Source organism: Haliotis rufescens, unplaced genomic scaffold, assembly GCF_023055435.1.
Source record: "Haliotis rufescens isolate VD_foot unplaced genomic scaffold, xgHalRufe1.0.p SCAF_26, whole genome shotgun sequence".
In the NCBI taxonomy this organism is placed as follows: domain Eukaryota; kingdom Metazoa; phylum Mollusca; class Gastropoda; order Lepetellida; family Haliotidae; genus Haliotis; species Haliotis rufescens.
In genome coordinates this window covers 1,430,609-1,454,457 of record NW_025963957.1, presented here as the reverse complement: position 1 = coordinate 1,454,457, position 23,849 = coordinate 1,430,609, and the positions used below count along the sequence as shown (strand labels likewise).

Below are 23,849 nucleotides of genomic sequence, written 5' to 3'. Positions count from 1 at the left end.
CTGGTTGGTTAGTTGGTTTGTTGTTTAACGCCACACTCAGCAATATTCCAGCTATATGACGGCGGTCTGTATAAATAATCGAGTCTTGACCAGACAATCCAGTGCTTGATATCATGAGCATCGATACACGCAATTGGAATCGATGCCGAATGCCTGGGGTCGAGTCCCTTCATGCATATTGATACAATGTGTCAGGTCTATTCCTGGTGGCCTCCATCCTAATTTTGCTGGAATATTGCTGAAACACTGCGTAAATCCATTCATCCACCCAGCAACTCAGTCACTCACACACGCACTCATATTTAAGGCTTCTTTCAACAATATGTCAGTTATATACCAGCTGATCTGATACTTGTAACCCACAGTTGAACCAACGAGCACGCGTATTGTGGCGACAAATCCGTGTGAATCTGATCCAGATAAGATAAACAGTGTTATATCATTGATATTATAATAACATCCCAAAAACAGTGAAACGCCTGCATTTAACGAAAGAAAACGTGTCATAATGTCCCAAAGAAAGAGTGATTTCTAGAAAAGATCAATCATAAGATGAGTGAATGAGTAGGGGTTTCCGTCGGTTTGGGCAATATTCCAGCATTATCAAAGCGGGAGACACGGGAAATGGGCTTCATACATTATACTTATTTTGGAATCGAACCTAGCACTTCGGCATAACGAGCGAACACTTTAACCTCTAGGCTACCCTAGCCCCCAAAAGGGGAGGAACGGAACCGTCAAAGCCGCACAACGAAATAGAATAAATTATTGCTGGATAATTCTTCTGGTCGTAAATCGACGTAAATTGTACACAATTGTGTAAAAAGCTCATCATTTTCTGTTAACAAACGTTGTATTACTGAAGTTGTCAGCGTCACTCTTTGAAAGGCATTTAGAAGTTGGAGTACTAAGGATGAGATATCTGGCTGAACAACTTCTATATTACAATTAGGAGCGACGAAAAGATTTAGATTCGAACACCATTATCGAGCAAGTGATGACAGCGTCATCTCCCGTGAAAACATACAGTCGCTTTGCAGTGTTGTCCGATATTTAACCAGCGAGAGGGAAGCTGTGAGTGTTTAGATCAATGAGTGATCAGATTAAACAGATTATATACCAACAACAATCTCATTAAACATTTGCCACTGCCCCGAAAGCCATAACTCAACAAACTGCTTCAATATCATATCGACCGTATGTATGCACGGATAATATAGGAGCTGACATTATCTTCAAAGGATGAGATAAAACGATCTGCGTTAAAATTTCTCAACGTGATTTGTTGTGACGAAAATGTTTGAAAATGTTCAGACTTTGTGCGACAAACCCTCAAGCAAAAACATCCTGCTCACGGGATCTTCGAAACGACATTAAAAAGATTGAATTACGTACGGTATATAAAAGGCATACCTTCGGCAGAAATGTTAGATCCGCTTCTACATCCGCCGATTATTCGTTTAACTTTACTATACGTGACTAACATAAGGACTGGGATTTTCTTTCATGAATATTAATGCTCAATTGATACGGTTGTAGTCGCCTATTATGTATAGCCTTGAACTAGACGGAGATTACGTCTCACGAATACCAGAATACGTGTCTGACAGATACATTTAACCTGGGTTTAAAACCCAGGAGGTATTGCTAAACAGTCAATACCACGAAGCAGAGGAGCAGTCGACCCACAAACTGCTCACAGCTAATTCGAAAACGGGTACTTTAGTCACAGACTATTGGGGGTAGGGGTGATCTTTAAACATTTAAGGGGGAACGGGTGGCCCAGTCGTCTAAGGCGCCGCGATTCGCTGTGCAGAGTTCCGTCCCTTGGACACGCCAGAAACCTATGATTGTGGGTTCGAATCCCGGTTCGCCCCAATTATGTTTCCAGGTTTGTCAGCACCATACCCGTGCTCGTGGGTTTCACCGAAGTGGTAAACGTCTGAGACCTGCATCACTTCGGGCTTTCCTCCCGTCATGATATAACTGGAATAATGTTAAACGCGGCGTTAAACCCAACTCACTCACTCACTTAAACATTAAACAAATGCACTGATTGGGTGTCCTAAACCCTCAACCAAATATTGACAGCTTAATTAAAAGGTTACGATCATCCTGTCTTCAAACCGAATTTACCAATGGATTAACGATAGTGAATTTCACAAATAACCCATCTAACGTTTGTGACAAATTTCGGTATCAGTGGCTCTTTAAGGACAATTCCATGTCCCTATCTTAGAATACTCTTACAAAATACAGATTATTCCGAGACGAAATTAACACTGGAGAGGTATCGATGACGTTGCCCCTTTCGTTTGAAAGATCATTGGCAAGATTGGTGGTCGATGGGTATATTGGCTTTGTGTAGCTCAGCTGCTTCAATATTGATCAGTTAACACTGATGTCATCTGTGTAAGAGGCTAAATTGAATGAGACTGAAAAAAGACACAAGGGACTCTGTGTCAATCTCGGATCATGCATAAGTCGCAGGACGATATTCTTCAGACAATTAAAATGTCGAATTCATCGTTCAAAAAAGATTCAGATGTCTTGGAACAAACAATTATAACCCCCAAAGACCATTTCTGTAATTCTGTTGAATGTCTACAGACGATCGTATGAGAAAAAAAAAAATGGAATATGATTTTCTCGAAGAGTTCTAAAAAGGCTTTCAGAATAATAAATTATTCAGAAGGATGCCAATCAAGCACACAGTCACGTCGCGGATCCTGTGGTTGCAAGACCTTCTCTTGTGGGCATAACTATGTAAGGCGGCGCCAGAAAGAGACACAGTCTACTACGGTTTCTCAGTTTGGACATTTTAACGTTTTGTATGAATGAATATTTAAGTCTCAACAGCGCGTCCACTTTCAGTCCTGTATCGTAACTGTCCAGTGTTTTGTCTCTGCCATCAGATCCTACAGAGTTACAGAATATACGGTGAATATGTTGGCACATTTATTGTCAAACTGGACTCAACTCAACGGCATTGAAGGTCTTATGAAAAAAGTCGTTATGATCAGTGAGTGAGTAGTTGTAACGCAGCTTAACCATTCAGTCATATCAAAACGTATTAGATCATGTGTGGCACGCCTAATGGACGCAACTCTGCGCAATGAATTGCGGTGCCCAAAGCGACTGGGCCACACGTTCCCTCCGTTATGATAAGTAAATAGGTAGCAGGAATCTGAGGATGATGTGCTTGGGTTTGTCGGATGTTTGTTTAACAACACTGTCACCCCTTAAGCTTTCACCTCTTGTAGGTTTTATTCGTAGAGCACAGTTTTGGTGTACTTTAATTACAATGTAAATGGGGGCGGTCGGGTAGCCTAGTGGTTAAAGCGTTCGCTCGTCACGCCGAAGACCTGGGCTCGATTCCCGACATGGGTACAATGTGTGAAGCCCATTTCTGGTGTTCCCCGCCGTGATATTGCTGGAATATTGCTAAAAGCGGCGTAAAACCATACTCACTCACTACAATGTAAATGAACGATTTTATAGGAATTAAGACTATCATCATGTGATTCATGCATTTAATACCACAATTTTCACCTTTTCCTTTCCCGCTGATAATCGAGGCTGGTTGTTCTCTGGCATTGACGTTTTGCATCTGCTGTAACCATCAAAGACATTACCCTTTCTTTACAGGGAGCTTCATTTTTTGTTTACTTTTGATGACTCCAAGATCACCTTTGTTTCGTTTTCTTTATGCCTATAACGCGCTCAAGGGTCTAATTGAATTATAATATAGTTCAGGGTAGTGTTTTCCTTCGCACAAGTAAAAACATAAAATAAAAAGAAACAGTGAATGAAGATGTACGATGTCGGAAACTAAGAACCACGCCGTCGGGGCACGATGACACAACATCATCTCATTGATCAGCTTTTACGGCGAGAGCTGAATATCGGTCGTGGTGATGGGGAGGCTATTCTCCCAACGGGTTGAACATGATCCCGATACGGTTATGAAACCGAGGACATGACAATGTGGACGCTTTTGTCTTCTCGCGGTAACTGTACAACCGCCACATTGTCCAATGATTCTGTTCCATCAATGTTTTCTTTGACAGGTATTTACTTGTGAATCTGATATAGGGTTTGATTAATGAGTAACAAAAAATGGCAGAGATTCGGACATCTTGACAGATGCCTTTGAACACTGCTGCTGCCTTGGTGACATAGTACAATTAGGCTCACATCGGTAACTGTTAGCTTAGAACATTCGCGTGCTGGTCGAAGCCTGAAACGTTGATGCAAAAAAGTCTCATTTCGTTATTAACATAACATCGCTGTGGCGAAACACTTATGCCGCGATCAAATCCACACCGCCTGCTCCAAGGCATTTTGCACTTAATAACACACGCTACTCGTATATACTCTCCTGTTGCACCATTCATCTGGTGTGGAGAGCCGACTGATCTCGCAAAGACTCTAACCAGCGTCCCCGCTTGCAGTCGTTCGTATTGATCTTTAATGGACCTAATTCAGTCAGAAGCCATGCGTTGTCGCCAATTCTCCCATGGATTAGACTCGGAGCAGCCACAATTGGAATAAAATCCGCTGCCATCGTCCCTGTACTCCGCAGGACGGAAACTAATTGAATGCTTCTGCGCATGTGTGCTATGGTGGGAGTTCATATTCATACAGACGCGCAGACCGGTCCAAACAAATGGTGAAGTTGCTTAAGGGGGCGAGAAAGTTTCACAAACTTGTCTCAACGGCCCGTAAATGTTTCCAATGCACACACTAATTCTCGAGCCGTCTTAGGCACACTGGATGTACACCATGGAAAGGATAAGTGTGTCTATGAATGGAAGCAACAGTTCGGAGCAAAACCTATCCAGTCTTGATTTAAGTGGATTACTGAGCATCGAAAATGAGACTCATTTCACGTACGTGGAGAATGTTCTCACATCAATCCTTGGTGCCAAGAGAAAGGATCTTGCTTCTGTTACAGTTCTGACTGTGGTGTATTGTGTGATATTTCTAACAGGAATGATAGGCAATGTGAGCACCTGTATTGTGATAGCAAGGAATTCCTACATGCATACGGTTACCAACTATTACCTTCTCTGCCTTGCCATATCGGATGTGTTGACACTCATCTTAGGTAGGTATTGGGTTGAGTGTGATCAACTGTATATATTAATCTTTGAAATGAAACCCCGTTAATCCGTAAGATGCCTTTCTTAGAGATGTTGTCCGGCTTAACACATTTCCGGACGGAGTCATAAACACCTGTTACAATATGTAATGGTTTGCGGGATTTCCGGATTAACTGGGTCTGGACTTTAGTTTTCCTTGTATATGCTCTTGTGTGTTTAACGTGTTGAAGGATCATATTGTTTACCTTCCTCTTAATATAGTCAGTCAATGGTTCATGTTTCTTTGAAGGAGAAAAACGGTGTGTATTGAGATGACATCAATTAAACAACTGCTGTCATAGTAATGTGACACGTTACCGTAATCTCATCATTACATTGATGTATTATATTTACATTTATTTCGTATGTGAGTAAGTTAATGTAATCTACAGACATGTTTGGTGGTTGAAAATGATCAAGTATCACTTTGCTTTTGCGTAATACGAAAGGTGCAACATTTGTCGACATATTGCATTTTGAAGCTCGGTATAGCGCAGATGTTTCACTGTTATGAATACATGAATGGACAGTTTAAAACGATCGATGATTGCGACAGATGTGGCAAAGGTGTTTTGTGGCAGCATGAGTTATTTGGTAATTACATTTTCACCTCGAATCTACAGCTGGTGGACTATATATCGATTCAGAGACGAAACAGTTGGTCATCAATAGTAGCTTGAAGACGTCGTGGCCTGTATGAATGCTTAGAAATATGTTACATCCCATTAAGTTAATTGGGGCTTTTGTTCTTAGATGCATCCATTATTCGGCAATTTACATCAACATTTATTAACTGTTGATATGTACATACTATATCAGGTAGCCCACTAGTTAAAGTGTTCGCTCGAGACGCGAGTCAATATTTTCACACACTATTCCCACAAGATGTATACGGATTATGTAGACAAACAAAGAGATAGGTTTACTCTATCAGCATTGTGACAGAACAATGTTAATGTACTGATGTATTTTGAGGTGTTAGTTCATATACATGTATTTACATAGCAATACAGAGACATAGTAGGATTTTTTAACTACCCCCGATCCACTGCGGTTGAGTGTATTATTGTCCGTAGATTGTGCAAACAGATTTCGCATCTAGGTGTGAGTTTCACCGCATCGCGCTTGCTGTACATTTGTACGGAGATGCGTCCGCTCTTTTAGTTTACTCCGAATTCACAAGCAGTCTTTCATTATTTCATTTATTTACTTGTTATTTAATACTTTATTATTTAGTATTATGTTGGAAGGTTTGAAATATTGGAAGTATGTGACAATGTACACAACACTCCCCACAATATATTGGATCCCGATCACCATCATAATCATACCTGTATGGAAATCATACGTATAAACCTTCATGGGTAAGATCTTTAGTTTAGCACTGATGTTGGAGACTAAGTTTTATATGTATTTTATATCTGACATGGTGTAATTATGACTGAAGCGAACATGGACATATATCATATTTCAAGTGTGATTAAACGGGTGTATACTGATAGTAGATGAAACATTCATTATAATACCATACGTTGTCTTATTAGCATGATCTTTATCGTCTTTCTAAATTTATACCCTCGGGATGAAAGCCCCATCAACCGAAATACATGTCTATTGTCATTTCAGAGACATCGACTAATGAATTATTCGTGTAGATCTCAAGTGTATTGTGAAGACTATTCATAGCAGAACAAGTAACAATGGAAATACATTATTAACTTCTAACACAATAATCAATGGAGACTGAGATACCTAACTAATGTCTTAATGGGTTGCTGATGCGAATAGGGTCATGATACCCATATGAGACGTTTGTAGAATACGAAGTTTGAATTAAATTGTTTGATAGGCATTACTTATGCCTTTTATGTTGACGGATGACAAAGTAGACACAACTTATGTCAAGCAAGACTGACAACGGTATAAGGATCTATACCGAAACGTCACCTTCACAGTTATTAAAGAAGTTGTTATCCATAGATTGTTTCTACTTTGAATTTTGAATTGCATCATATATACTAGTTCCACAGTTATATCTACATGGAAACTGTAGTATCAATAAAAACAGTGTTAACGCATGGGTTTCAACTTCATTATTCTTTCAATATGACGAGGGGCGGTCGGGTAGCCTAGTGGTTAAAGCGTTCGCTCGTCACACCGAAGACCCGGGTTCGATTCCCGACATTGGCACAATGTGTGAAGCCCATATCCCCCGCCGTGATATTGCTGGAATATTGCTAAAAGCGGCGTACTACCATACTGAATTCAATATGACGAAAGCAGCTGTGCCGAAACGTTGCATTGGAAGAACAAATGAATCCTTCCTAGTCATAATTATCGTGATCACTGTAAAAAGATCCTTTTTAGGGTTCCACGGACTCTAAATGTAACAAGTGCAAAATAAATGTTCTTCCCATCGTGTCAGGTAACTTATTTCAATTATGTAAAAAGAACAATTGTTAAAGATAGGTAAACAGGTTTGGGAGTGAAAATTGACAAATGCTTGTAAGATGTCACTTTTGAAAAACAAACAGGTTTTCAAAACTCTATTTTTATATCGATCACTATTTTGGTTTTGTAAACACATCAGTCCCATTAGACATCATGCTTCCGTCACAGTCAGTGATTATTAAAGTCCTTTGGGCCATGACCATACATTCATCACTGAATATGAGAGTGCTGATATTTATCTGGGAATACAAACAATAAAACATGGAATGACAGATACAAATATTTGAGTATTTGATCCCTTGTGGTCTTTCATAGCCATGATACGTCGTGGCGATGTGGTAGCACTTATGCTGTTGTTCAACAGGTACTTTGTACAAATACCAGTTTGTCGGAAAGCCAAGTGTGTCAGATTTGCCAGCTGCTACTGTTAATATAATTGTCAGTACTTTGGTTACCCTACACTAATGGCTTCTGCATGTGATAGTGCACTTAATGCCATTAGCATCTCCACGTGGCTATGATAGAGGATCCCCAGGCTCAGGAGTTCGTGTTGGGTGGGACGAAGGGGGAGTGTTGATGGCATCTCATGATGAGGTCGGGTAGACCTCATAAAGTTTAATGAACCTTTGGGAAGAAGATAAATGATATCTGTGTAACTACAGTTGATGTGTTTGCGCTCGTTCGGCTCGTTGCAGTTCAATTTCAACTTGCAAGCATGTTTGATGTTTGAATTAGTTGGGCGCTTCCTATACAGTATTAAGTATTAATAGTGCTACTTGAACAGTAACTTGAGCAGTAATTCAGTTAATATCACGGTTATAACGTGAAGTGGCTATTAGAAAGTAGGGTGTTGACAAAGAAACCATCTAAATTTAGGCGAAGCAGCAGGAATTCGTACCTACAATAAGCCACAAGATGAGAATCCAAAAACATTTTTTTGCCGCACTCAGCAATGCTCCAGCTATACAGCGGTCTGTAGATAATCGAGTCTGGATCAGAGAATCCAGTGATTGACATCATGAGCATTGATCCACGCAAATGGGATACGATGACATGCATCAACCAAGTCAGCTAGCCTAGCCACTCGATCCGGTTACTCGCCTCTTACGACCAGCATGGGTTGCTGAAGACCTATTCTAACCCGAATTTTCCCTGGTGTCCTCGAAACAGAACATAACGATTCAATTATATTATCTGTTCATAAACCCACAAAGTCCTTCATGGATAAGAATATACAATAATGTGTCTTTCCACAAACATGATTGAATATTTTTAGTTGGCGATAGTGTCGCTTTTCGTGTACATGGATACATTGGTTAACTTAAGCTTGCACCTCTGCCCACAACCTTGAACATGTCAATTTACACTAATTATTCCAGAGAGTGCTTGTTCCATTATACGCTATTAACCTAAGGGTTCACAACAATTGATTGCTGGAACAAACTAATGGCATTAGGCTTACATTTAATATCATACTTGCAAACATTAATTCAATAGCATAACAACGTAATTACTCATCAAACCCGATTTCCACTATGTATTGAATATTAACTTCAAACAGTAATTAACGAGCAGAAAATTGCATTAAGGGGAAAGTGGATATCATTTTATTCAGTTGAAAAATAAAGGAGGTACATTCTACATGCAGGTGATTGCTTTACCGACGAATGAATCAACACTAAATACAACTAACAGGCTGCCATTAAAGCACAATATTATCATCTACGCAATACAAATTATTAAACTATAAATACATTCACATGTGAATCAAACAAAGTGATCTATTGACGTCGCATTGAACTTTATTCCAATTATATAATACATCGCACATCAATTTCGGATAAATGTTTTTTAAAGTGTTTTGAATTAATTTGATAGTTTAGAATTTGGCCTGTATTGTAACGTAGCTATTTGACATTCATTAATATTCAACACCCAACGCTTACTCAGCAGCCCCGTGAAGATCCGGGGTAGAATAGATCTTCAGTAACCCATGCTTGCGGTAAAACGCGACTGTGCTTGACGTAAGAGGTGACTAACGGGATCGGGTGGTCAGGCTCGCTGACTTGGTTGATGCATGTCATCGTATTCCAATTGCGTAGATCGATGCTCATGATGTCAATCACTGGATTGTCTCGTCAAGACTCGATTGTTTACAGACAGCCGTCATATAGCTGGAATATTGCAGCGTGCGGCGTTAAACAACAAAAAACAAAACACAAAGCTTACTCTGTACATACGTGTGTGTGCCATGGATGACATATCATTAGTTACAGCAGCTTGTACATCTAGCTTTCTCTACCAAAGAGCGAATAATATTATAATCGGTTCACTCCAAAATACAAATGCTACTAATGTTTGCCAGTTCCATAAACTACATAACGTAATGTTTCCAAGGCCATCTTAGCGTAGACGTAAGAAGAGAATAACATGTGTTAACCATCCACACGCTACAAATGGAGGGCTGATTCAGTCTTCCTTGCGGCAATTAGCGAAAAACACTTGTGTATAAGGTAATCCGATTTTAGATTTCTCATGGGGAAATGGGGATTACGGACTCCAGTGTGATGTCTTCATACTGACGTATTGTTTAGTTCTATGAGCAACTGTCATTCTGTATGATCAGGCTCGAACGCAGTGGTCAATTCCTGTGCAAAGAAGGCCCAAGAGTAATGTTTGCTTTCCTAATGATTGTTTGCGCCAGAGCTGAGAACGCCTGCCGTTAAGGAAGCATGGTGTCCGATGGGGTTCCAATGTTAGATACTTTGGTCTGAATCTATACACAAATTTGGTACTGGCTCGCTACAGCAGCTGCACGCAAACTAAATCTTCTGCCTCTAAACAGGCGATAATGGCGTTTTGGTCTGCGAGCTGTTCAAAGGCACAACGTGAAGGTGATGGACCATTGCTGATGTGGTTCCGGAGACTGGTGTAAATTGCCCTCTCTTGACAGCTGCATGCTTAAAGGAGCTATGCAGTAACCAATGATTGCAAAATGATTGATTTGCGATGTCAGCAGGATTTCGTAGGGCCAGACGTGTCTGTTTTAGTGGCGTCAGCTTAAGTTTAATCATTTAAGGAAGTTCACATAGGTTGTCTTGGAATGGCAGCAGTTTCGTTCTCTAATGTACCAGCATCAGAACCAAATCGATCCAACACAGGTATGATAAATATACCTAAGATTCAAAACTTGAGATCCAATTGTATGTCGAAAACCCATGTGTATTTTGGGGATTTAAAGTGGTCTTATCATACATAGCCTCAACAAATATAATATATGAGTTATTATTTAACATAAGTAATAGTTCAGCTATATGACGATAAAGAGTAGTGGTATATACTGAATATTATTGATTGAGACATAATGTTTACTGACTATGCACTTTTGTTGTTTTGTTTACTTTGTATGCCCAGATGCTATGTTGTAGTAGATACAACGCAACGACGTATTAGTTTTTGATTTAGAGTCTTAAATCAAGAGCTCGCATTAGTTTCATGTCGCATTAAATTCCTGTTTTCGAGTAACCAATTACGACCATTTATTCATTAGATATTCGTAATGATCAAATTTCCTGAAGGTTATAATCTATATTGCCCTTTGTCAATATAACAAAAAGTCAAGGGAAACATATGACTGTCAACACTACGAAGCCATTTCATTGATGTCAGCATATTGAGTCAATGAAGAATGAGTGTGACGTCATAATGCTGACCGTGGAAATAGGTGACTCAGTGGTATACATAGGCCATTGGCTTTTCGATGGCCGTATTGCCGCCATTATGATTTCTGGTTTTGTACTGTGGCGCATGCGGAAGATATTGACCTTAGTAGGTTTCAATATTAAACGTCTACAGTCTGCATCTCCTGTTTTGCGTCAACGAAATCTTGCCACGCGTATAATGCTAAAATGTACTCACTCACTCATCCGCCAACCAACTCACTCGCTCACTCACTAATATCCTCTCACTCACATAAAATACACGTATTTCAAAGCCATCGATCTACCCTTACGGAAATGTGGTATAATATATTGCACCAAATTCCAGTTCAAAACCAACATGTTTGTGACTGACATGGAAAAATGCATTTACATCCCACGAATAGCGTTTCTAATAATAGTGTCTCTCAGCCAGTCAATGGACAATTAACTTTTCCGCGTCAAAAGATTTACGACACAGCCTGGTGATATATATAGCGAATGCGCCTACTCTTCACGACAGGACTCCAATCCGGTCAACTCTCACAGGACACGTATTACGAGAGACACAAATGGACCCTTATAAGATATATATACTGAACATAATAGTGAGGGATCATGAATATTTTTCGGGATATGTTTTTGCAAATTGTGTGCTCAGTCTTCACAACAAAAAGATATCCCCAAAATATTCATGATCCCTCTTGTTTTTGCTCAGTATACAATAACTGATCATCAAAACGGTAAAATATGTATTTTGATGTCCGGGTATGTCTAATTAAATGAAGAATAATCCCTTGTAATCCAGGTACGGGTCGTGGGGTAGTTTGCTCTTCACGCCAAAGATCAAGGTTCGATTTCCCTCATGTGTACATAGCGTGGAGCCCATTCTTGGTAGCTTCTTCTAAAGCGGCGTAAAGCCAACGTACTCACTCACGGAACAGCTATAGCTATTTCTGACCCAGCAGCAGAAGAAGAATACGTAAATGTATTATCTGTTCTTGTGTTATTTATGACCTTCAGGTAACGGACTTACTTTGAATTTTCTTTGTTGATCTTCATGATCCTACATCGTCAATAAGACAAAAATGGTTCCGGTATGAAGTGTTATTTCAATGCACTCGAGAAAAAAACCATAATGTTATTCACCACGAATAAAATATTGATTTCATTTATTTTATCACTAAGTACATATTGAATTTATATACAGTGGCGTCTCTCCCGTTATATTGTTGTGAAAATGTGAAATAATGATTGTATGTGGTTAATTTACATACATGTTTAAAGACCGACCTACTGATGTCACAAATACTTATGTACTTATATACCTATATGTACCTACATGTATGTACGCGAAGCCTGGGTGTTCCATGTTCCTCATGTAATGGCTAACCAGCATAGGGATTAGGTGGTGATTGTGGCATGGATCTTTGACTACCACTATTACTACCACTAAGCAAAGAATTCCTATATGTGACAGTCACAAGAGTTGAACTATATTGAATGTCCAAGTGTCCAATCATTTGATCACAAATGTCATTCATTAAAGTAATAAACATACATGTAATTTACAGAACAATGGCGCAATATGTTGACTATTATTTTCGCAATGCCATTTCCTTTAGTGCTATGAAGTCAAGTAAAGCTGATTTCTCACAATCCACCAGGCGGTATACCGGAGTTAGCAGGCAGTGGAAAAAAGTGTGGTGACTTCAACTTTCCAATAGCCAACTTTCCCTTCATGTCGAGCAATATTCCAGCAGCTCCAGCCTTTGGTGTTTACATTTCGCAACTTTTGAGATACAATCGATCATGCTCTTTCTACCAAGATTTCAAACAGCGTCACTCGACTCTTACTCAGAATTTGTTTGATCAAGGTTACAACATTTAAGGCCTTAGTAAAGCTTTCAAAAAGATTTATGTTAGACATGTGAAGGACATTTCCAAATTTGACGCATTAGTGACAAAAATGATGCAATTCCCTATTTTGACTTGTATTGTATGTTCTCATGTTTTTATCAGGTGAACAACTGATTTGCCTTTGCATGTGTTTGTGACGGGTGCAACTGGTGGAGCAGGATACGCTCAACCTTTCGCGAACACTTGGTATCATTACTATTTGATAGTGATTCATAAACACATGCTCATGATACAGTCGGAATCGAACAATCAACTCTGCTTTTTTGCAGAGATTTCTATTGGATATGGAAAGGGTTTTGTCGCTTTATTTACCAGGTAGAGTCAACAAATGTTATCTTATATGTATCTTATATATGTTTATATAGCTTTTAATGTTAAATATTTAGTGCTTAACGACTAATAATGCTATTAATTAATACAGATTAGGCCAAAGTGAGACTCAATATGTGTGGAAAATACAATATCTGCTGTTGGTGAAGAAGATAAAACCCATTTGTTATATGGAAGGACACTCAGCCTGTCCCGAAATAACACGAGGGGACACGAATCCATACTAAGTACAGTAAACTACGGTTATAACGAACACGCTTATAACGAACTGACCGACAGAACGAACTTATTTTTTAGTCCCGACCATTTGTTGTATGAACGCTGTATATATGCTTATAACAAACTACGGTTATGACGAACTAAAATTAGTGGTCACTTCGAGTTCGTTATAACCGTAGTTTACTGTATATGTCTTTTCTTATGACGTCGCATCAATAGATGTCATGATAAATCTCATGATTGATGCTTTTAGCCTCATATATCAATATCCGAAAGGAAAGGAAACGTATCTATTGATATATGTTATTCTTCTTCCCACGGAAAATCTGGTTCACATTCTATTCGACGAGAAGCTTACAGCTGTCACCTGGTGTATTGACCAGGAAATGTTTGATACTGACTGGAAACATTTGTTGGCTACAGTAAGGGCAGATCGGATGTGACTTCCGATGGATAAAGCGTTTAAACAATTAACCTCTGTGGTCTTTGAGATCCAAAAGTCTGGTTTTCGTCAACACAATGAATTCAAACGGCATCAAAATAATGAGAAATGTCGGATCAGTTCTTCACATATGTCATACAATGTCCTTTTAAGGTGTTCCTTAAGCTTATGGAAACAATTCAGAAACTCGTGAATCATAAAACCATTGTGACTGAATTCACTCCATAAGATACTGAATCAGTGGAAAGCATATTAGCATGTTCAGGGTAGTGAGCATACATACTCTCATGTCTACTCTCCTATTGAGGAAATAATATATTCCGCGATACAGCTGGTTGTTGAATCATGTAAATCCTGTCAGTGTTAACATAAAGTTTCACGAACTAAATAAGATTGTGCATACACACTACGAGGGGTCAAAAAGTGATATCAAAAGTATATCAAAAGTATTCACTCACACAATGTCAAAATCAATTCTTGAGTCTTTTCGACCCGTGAAGATTCCGGGGAAGAATAGGTCTTCATCAACCCATGCTTGCCGTAAAAGGTGACTATGCTTGTCGTAAGAGGCGACAAACGGGATCGGGTGGTCAGGCTCGCTGACTTGGTTGATGCATGTCATCGATCCCAATTGCGTGGATCGATGCTCATGATATTAATCACTGGATTGTCTGGTCCAGACTCGATTATTTACAGACCGCCGCCATATATCTGGAATATTGCTGAGTGCGGCGTTAAACAACAAACCAATCAACCAATCCTGAGTCTTTTCATCAAATGCAAGTTGTTATGTTACAAAGACAGGCTTTTGTTAGAGTGAAAATAACGCGCTGCGGTGTTCATGCATATTTAATGGAAAGTGACAAGTCGTAGTTATTTGAAGCATAGAAACAAAGGTTGTTATCGCAAACAACGATCGGAAATAGCAAGTCATCTTCCGAGGCAAACACAGGTACATTGTCGTATAATGAAAATACAATATTTATGCACTCTATCGAAGGTTAATTAGTTATAAACCTAACCGTAATTGACAAGGTACGACACGAAAACCAGGGACGCATATGGTCTGTGCGTATCTTGTTACACCAGACAAAACGAAAATGTATATGATCGCATGTTCGCTGAGTGAGTGAGTGAGTGAGTTGGGTGTAACGCCGCTTTTAACAGTATTCCGTTTATATCGCAGCGTGTCAGCTTAATGTGAGAGGAAAGCCCGAAGTGATGTAGGTCTCAGACGTTTACCACTTCGGTGAAACCCACGTGTATGGTACTGATTAACCCAGAAACATAATCGGGGCGAACAGGGATTCGAACCCACAAGCATAGGTTTCTGGCGTGCCCAAGGGACGCAACTCTGCCCAGCGAATTGCGGCGCCTTAGACGACTGGCCCACCCCTGCCCCCTCTCTGAGTACAGGGAGATGGGGTAGGCTCGTGGTTAAAGCGTTTACCCGTCATGCCGAAGACCCTGAGTTAAATTTTCCAAATGGATACACGTGTGAAGCCAATTTCTGGTGTCCCCGCCATGATATAGCTGGAATATAGCGGCTACACACCCAAGTCACTCAAAATTACGACATACATATTAGTATGAAAAATCTGTCATCGGTCATCTTCCCGAGGCAAGTGAGTTAACTGACTATAAAAGTCCAGTTTCCACCCTTGCCGAACTAGGCTGGTTTTATGGAGTTACATTTTGGCTGGACCAACGAGTCTATGCATAGTGCAATCAAAATCGCGCACCGAAATCGAAATCGGGTTTGTAAAAGGTCGTGCAGATTTCTGTCGATTGCAGGATTTGCAAAGCATGTGCACCGCCAACTCGTTGTCAACAGATATTTTCCAAGTCTTTTCATGTTTTTAATCAAGGTGCTCGCGTGATTTGATGCACTTCGCTATGTAAGACCCGTTTTATCACAATATAGATCTTGATTATCAATCAGATCGTCTTGACTGGGCGCCACCATTTTGTTTGAAACAAATGCAAGTGAAACGAGAGGTGGAATCTGATTGGTCCATAGGAGAGGCTTAGAAGGAACATAACTCGTAATAACCACTGGTGACGCTACGGTCGAGCCCAGGAATTCCAGCCTAGTTCGGCAAGGGTGGAAACTGGAATTTTTATAGTCAGTTAACTCCCTTGCCTCGGGAAGATGGTCATCGGTATGAAGCAATGGAATCGTAAATCAAAAATGTGAAATATGAGCAAAGTCATATTGATAGCTAATAGGTTCATTCCCAGTTTACGTCAGATCGCTAACAGCATAGAAATAATAGGAAATAGGAAATTTATACACACACCCACTTGTAAACACACTTCTGCATATATAGACAGTGACAGTAGCCTGGAGAGTGAGAGTGGCGCTGTCTCTTTTTAAGGTATCTTCCACGTGACTGTCGTGTGTATTGCACACGTGCTCTGTGTTGAAAGGTAAATTACATTAACAATCCAGGAATCGTCCTCGACATATAATAAATGGTATGCTAATTGAAAAATTCGGTAACTGTGATATATTCAAGCAATCTATAATGTTTTGCATAAATATCGAGTAATGACCCCAAATGCCTCATGTATTATTTGGTTCGATAAATATGTGCCTATGTCAAGGACCGTCACGGCTTATCTTTGTTCCTTTATCTCAATCACATCGAGACAGACAAGCCGATCCTTTACCAAACACACTCGATATATTGTCTGATGCTTGTACTTGTTATTAATATCAATGCTCAATTAGCCAGAAAGGAGATCGTATCACACCCTATGCTCGACAAGCTCAGTTTCCCTGATCCTAGATACAATCTCTTAATGGAGTATGTTTAACTCATGAACACAACTCGTCTGTCATTATTGTTTTCGATGATAATACAGTTTCATGAGATACTTGGGTATAGGTGGAGCATGCTGCACTTGCAGAAATGTTTCAAGTTCCCTTTGAATCATGAAGATCATAATTTGATTAAAGGAAGCACTCTGTTCTCAAGTGTGGTCTTGGATAGTTTAGAAGGATGTACTGCCAAGACGATAATAGATAAATGAAATAATGGCGTTGTGTAGGTGTGGTTTGTTTTGTTGGTGCCAGATAGATTATTAAAGTGAGTTGATTCTTTTTTTAATGATTTGTTTGTTCAGAAATATGTCCCAAACAAATAGTTTGCTTTTGTAGCATAACTGAATAGATTGTTTGATGGTACTCAGTAAGTAAATAGTTGGATACAGCTGGGACAAATACCAGATTGTTCTCAAAAACTCCCCCACCCAAACCCCGTACATATCAAATCTTTGACTCAGAACCCTTTGAAACTGTACGCTTTGCCATTCTGCAATCACACAATTGCGATCTGAACCCACTGTGTTCAATGATCAAACAATAACATGTGTTTATGCCATTCCTTTGACATTGGAAATACATATTAAATCACACGATTTATAATGTAATATATGAGGGCACAGGTAGTACAATCGTTCCAAAATTGCTTGTGAGTTAGAATACCACATTATCTTTCTTGGTTTGTTAGCACCAAAACCCCAACTCACTCACTCACTCATGTCATATTTCTTGCTTCTTTGATGATTCAAGAGAGCGTCATGTGATTCTTGCTCAAAAGTTGTTTGATTGGGGTTAAAACATTCAGGGCGAAATCCAGTTTACGTAGAGGCTGGCAACTAGTTGAACGTAATAGCGGTTCCATGACGCTGCGAGTGACGAGCACGACGTTTGGTTCAATTAGATAGCTCTTATAAAAAACGTCAATGTCTTAAGAATGTTTTTGTACACTTCTCTCTATATGCCAAGAAAACAAACTACTTCAGAAGACAAAAGCGGCCACAAATTCAAGAACCAACATTTCTGCAAAAACGAAACCTGTTGTATAAATAGGTCTGGCTTTATTAAACTAATCACAATATCCTTTTTTTACTGAAGTTGGTCAACGTGGCCAACGCCAAATAATATGAAATATGACGTTTGACATTTCTGTTCCCATTGACATTCTCTACAAAACAAATACGATATAATATGATGGACTTGCTGTCCACTTTAATGACATTGGAATGAAATTATTTTGAATTCGATATCATCGTTTCAAATAAAGATTTCTGATCTTCCATTTTTAGTAATTATGTTGACAACATACCATCTGTCAATAACCGTTGTTGTGTGGATGATTTGACCGGACATGACGCCAAACATTTTCCTTTTAATGACACTCAATATGGCTTACAGATGTACTTCATATGAAGTCATAGGACCTTTTCAATATCTTCTATTGATATTCTGGGACATACGTATGATGAACATAAGACAATTAAATTTAGTAAGATATTGTGAAACTGTTCACTAACGTCGACGTCAATCGTAGGAGTTGATCCACGTCTCGTCATTCCAAGGCTCATACTGTCAATTTATTTTTACAGAAAGGTGGGAAAAAATCCACCTGATTTCCATTTTCCATGTTGTTATCCACGACTGAAGGTTTTATTCATTACCTCAGTGGCAGGAATAAAAAAGTCGTTTTTACATGTTTAGGCATTTCTGAAGAGGTTCAAGCAGAAAGACATGGATACATGTAGAGAGACAATAATAACGGCGGGTTACAGTGGTAAAGATCAATGGCTGACTGAACAACAGACAGATTTGTACATCTTAATAGAACTAATTCAATAAACTACGGCTATTTTGGATAAATATAATGTGTAAAAATATTTTGCCGCCCTCAGCACTTTACCAGCAATATGACGGCGGCCTGTAAATAATTTAAGCCTAGACCAGACAACCCGGTGATTGACATCGTAAGCATCAATCTACGCTATTTGGATGCAATGACATGCATCAACCAAGTAAGACAGCGAGACTGACCGATCATGTTAGTCGACTCTTGGGACAAGCATGGGTTGTTGAAGATCCGGATCGTCAAGGGGATAATCCGTATGTGATTATTTTATGAGTGAGTGAGTTGGGTTTACCGCCGCTTTTAACAGTATTCCAGTTATATCACGGCGTGTTAGCTTAATATGGGAGGAAAACACGAAGTGATGCAGGTCTCAGACGTGTACCACTTCGGTGAAACCCGCGAGCATGGGTATGGTGCTTACAAACTTAGAAACATAATCGGGGCGAACCGGGATTCGAACCCACAATCATAGGTTTCTGGCGTGCCCAAAGGGACGTTACTCTGCATAGCAAATCGCGGCGCCTCAGACGACTGGGCCACCCATGCTCCCTGATTATTTCATGAACCAGTATCATACAAATAATGACTTTTGTCGAGTCCATTTTGCGAAAACAGGATCCCGACCCCTGAGGTGGTCTGACAGGTCCGATGTCACAGACCGAAGTCCGATTAGACAATCGAAGGGGACGGGTCCGAGTATTCAATATATTTTTTAAATCGAAATTCATTAAAGAGAATCATTTAACCTGTTGGTGTTACTGCTGTCTCTGTTATCAGGCATTTCACGGGATTTGACAACACCTTCTGTTTCTTTCGGCCAGCATTGAAATGTATTTCCACAAATGACGGCACACAGCACAAGGCTGACACTTTCGTAATCAATTGATAATTGTAATATTTCTTTAGACAGTGAGGATTCCGGGTTAAAATTGGTCCACAGCCACCTATGCTGGTCGTAAGAGGCGAACTAATGGATCGGTGGTGAGACTCGGTGGCGCGTCATCGTACACATGTGGCTAATACTATCACTCACTGGCTTGTCAGTTCAAAATAAGAATTATTTACAGAGTGCGGTCATATTGGTGGTACATAGTGCGGCGTTAAAAAAGAAACACGATGGTATCTTTGCGGTGCACACGTGTCACAGGTAAATATACAAACGGAAAGTTTGTGTGTGTTGGGAGCATGATAATCACACACAGAAATTTTGAATGTGAACAGGACACAATGAGCAGTACTCATTAAAACACCTTTGTTTACTTAGCCGGTTGAGGTAGAGCAACATCTGGTCCCGACGTCCACCCACACGTCCAATTCTGCTTCCACATCACCGTCAGGAACGCCTAGCTTGATGTTGATAGCATCAGAGGTCCTGGAGACAAGATTTGGACAGTATACTGTTCACTGATGAGTCCAGGTTTCACCAGGTGATCGGGCAAGTGTCTACAGGCGTGTCTGTTTAGCGACGCTTGAGTTACTCAACGTCGTCAGTTTGGGGGTGGAAGTGAAATGGTATGGGGTGGCTTCACAACACATGGGAGAACACCACTCACCGTTGTTAATGGCAATTCGAATGGCCTACGCTACCTGGACGACATCGTTCGAGATCATCTTCTTATCTTCCCTTTGTGCAAATGACCCGTGAAGATCCGGGATAGAATAGGTCTTCAGCAACCCATGCTTGTCGTAAAAGGCGACGAACGGGATCGGGTGGTCATGCTCGCTGACTTTGTTGATGCATGTCATCGATCCCAATTGCGCGGATCGATGCTCATGATTTTATTCACTGGATTGTCTGGTCCAGACTCGATTATTTACAGACCGCCGTCATATAGCTGGAATATTGCTGAGTGCGGCGTTAAACAACAAACCAACCACTATCAACCAACCTTTTTGCAAATGCAGGGACGTAACGTCACGTTGCAGCAGGATATGCCCGCCCACACGTTGCACGTATTGAGACAGCATAATATTGCTGCACTGCCATGGCCGGCTGTTTCTCCAGACCTCTCTACTATAGAACATGTCTGGGATAAGATGGGGTGACGTCAAGAACCAGCCGATAGCGCTAGTTCAGTTGGACCGATGTTTGGTTGGCATTTTGAACAGCATCTCTCAAGTTGCTTTAAATGATCTGGTGTCTTCATTGCACCGCAGATCGCCTTTATCAACGCAAATGGGTGTCACACCCGATATTGACATTGTTAATTGAGTTGTTACTCAACTCCTCTTTTAGGGTGTGTCACTTTGTCTCCTGTTACCAGGTGTGGTTTTTGTCAATGAATTTGTTATGAGACACCCAATATTGACATTTTTAATTCAGTTGTTATACCAAGCCTATTTCAGGGCATGTTACTCTGTCTGCTCTTATCAAGTATGGGTTTTGTCGATGAATTTGTGATAAAACATTGATCAGACGAATGAATACATATTATGTAGTTATTTTCAATAACATTTTGCACCACTTTTTCGGAAGCACATGTACTTTGTTTTCCGCATAAAGATACATGTACCTTGTTTGTACGAAACAATGTACATCATGTATCTAAACTGGACATCTTACATGAAGAAAATGACATCCCTGAGAGGCATTTAGAAGTCGGAGTACAAAGTAAGCATAAGTAAGCAACTTAGCGTGATAGACAGACAGACACACAGATATTTTATTTTCGTCTCACCGCTGAACATGATAAAAACATGCATAAAACAGACGTTTAAACATAAAAAATAACAATACAGCGTCACTCATATAACGTTATGAGAGTGACATATACCTCATGTTTAAAAAGGACACACAATTTCTCATTGTTGTATAGGTTTAAAAAGGTGGACATTTTGATAACGGTGTGAGAACCTACACCGAAAACGTCGCTCCTAATTGTGATAAAGTTGTTCATCCATATTTCTTATCCTCACTCCTAGAACATGGATGAAGTATTTGTAGAACTCTTTGCATACGTACACTTTGTTAACCATGTAAATAGTACAGCTGTTTCTATCATACCCCCATCTGGGGTACGTATTAGCTAGTGTTCGGAGGCAACAAAATGCGATGTGCGGCAGGGATACACATATCGTGGCTCATTTCGATTTTTAGATCCGTGGTCAAGACCACAGCTGTGTTAAAAGATTTCAACAAAGGGCTTCACATCTACGCCATGTGTCACCAATGGCTTTCCCACATTACAAGGAGCAAAAGTGGTCCAGCGGACTAGGCGCCGAATTCCTGCCACGCCAGGGGTTCGAACCCCAGTTTCGTCTCGAATTTTCCTTGGTTTGCTAGCACAATACCCAACTCGTAGGTTTCACCAAGGGATGGTTACGACTGCATCGTGTTCAATTTTCAAAATTATCTTTCTCCTTCCTAATTAAACATGACCCGCAGTTATAGACCAGGCAGATACTGTTCAGAGGCTTGTTAAATCCAGCACAATCACCTACACTCTGGCATAAGTGATCCCATGAGCGGATGCAAAAATATATCCGACAGCTCATTTGATACCCCATTACACAACATTGTGCATACATCATAATGACCTCAATGTTACTTAAGCTACATGCATAAATCTTACGCGTCCAAGAAGATAAATGATGTCTCGAAACTTCAGACCTTGTTAAAGATAATGATATCTTGGAGCGTAGCCTTTGCTACGGGTTAGTTTCGCACTACATGACGTTTCGGAAGGGGATGCGCATTAATCATTTCTCTGCTGGACAAGAAAGTTCGTGATAAGATATTGAAGTAGCGGATGGATCTGTGCTGTCAGCGCAAGTGGTGGGCAAGTAAGTACAAGGCTGTCATAATTAAAAGAAACATTCTGTCTCTGTGGCTCAGCTTATAAAATGCTACTCCAGGTACTTAGGTTTTACGATGCCTATCACAACATATGATTGTTTTTTTTTTGACGTGACATATACAGACGCCCGTGGTATGGTTAAAACCAAGGATATGTGTCTCTTAGTAGGGGAAAGGTGAGCACAGTACAAAACTAGAGACACACTGCTGAGTATTTTAATTGATAGCTTCGGCAATCAACACACTAAAACCTCACTCATTTTTTTCAAAGCCTATGTTGGATACTAAATCACGATGCCGTGTTTTAGGATATTTTAGACTGAATTTTAATGCACACAAGAATTTTGTTTACATAATAAGGTATATAAATAGGATCATCTGACGTTGTCAGTAACTTCAATACGGTGATAGTGAGTTACATAAATAAATGTTTCCCTCTTGTTTAAGAATTGTCTTAGGCATGTATGATTAATATGGAATCAATCCTGAGCCAGTATGATTCAATATAGTGTAGATTGTATTCTTAAGAATGCCCATGATACTTTCGCTTATAACTATGGATGTGTGATATAATGTTGACAAAGGCATATTATTGCACTATCAATGTATAGATGCCAAAGCAACATATATCGCGTCAAAGTTCAAGTGTGTACAGGAAAATGGCAACAAAAATGTTCGTGTGAATGACTGAACGTTAATTTATGCAGCAATATTCTAGCTATGCCACAGGTACCTGTAAATAATCGAGTCTGGAGCAAGTAAATCATTGGTTCTTATCATGATATGAGTGAAATGATGTTATGAACAAGGCCACACGCCTTAGAGATACGATGAAACACAAAAAGCATGTCTTCGATCCTGACCAACCGGTCCAGTAAAGCATTTTAAAACAATCATACAATGTAGATTACTTGGGTCCAAATCCATCCACGGGGTTGATCCTATGAGACCAACAATTCACTTCAATGGCCCGTGTATGAAATACAGTAAACTACGGTTATAACGATCTCAGAGGCACCACTAATTTTAATTCGTTATAACCATAGTTCGTCATAAGCGTATGAGCAACAAATATACAGCAAATGGACGGGACCAAGTAATAGTTCGTTCAATCCGTCAGTTCGTTGTAAGCGTGTTCGTTTTAAAGGTAGTTTACTGAGGTATTTAAAATGATGAATG

The 23,849-nt window shown here is 39.9% G+C and overlaps 1 protein-coding gene across 1 annotated transcript in view; it reads left to right on the top strand.

The window, feature by feature from the left end:
* Positions 1-4,377: 4,377 nt before the first annotated feature.
* Positions 4,378-23,849, top strand: part of LOC124141461 (pyrokinin-1 receptor-like) — a 38,474-nt gene continuing 19,002 nt past the window's right edge. The window contains exon 1 of the mRNA XM_046509487.2: positions 4,378-5,110. Within this exon, the coding sequence (XP_046365443.2) occupies positions 4,777-5,110 (334 nt within the window). The 5' untranslated portion in view covers positions 4,378-4,776. The remainder of the gene's footprint in view (positions 5,111-23,849) is intronic.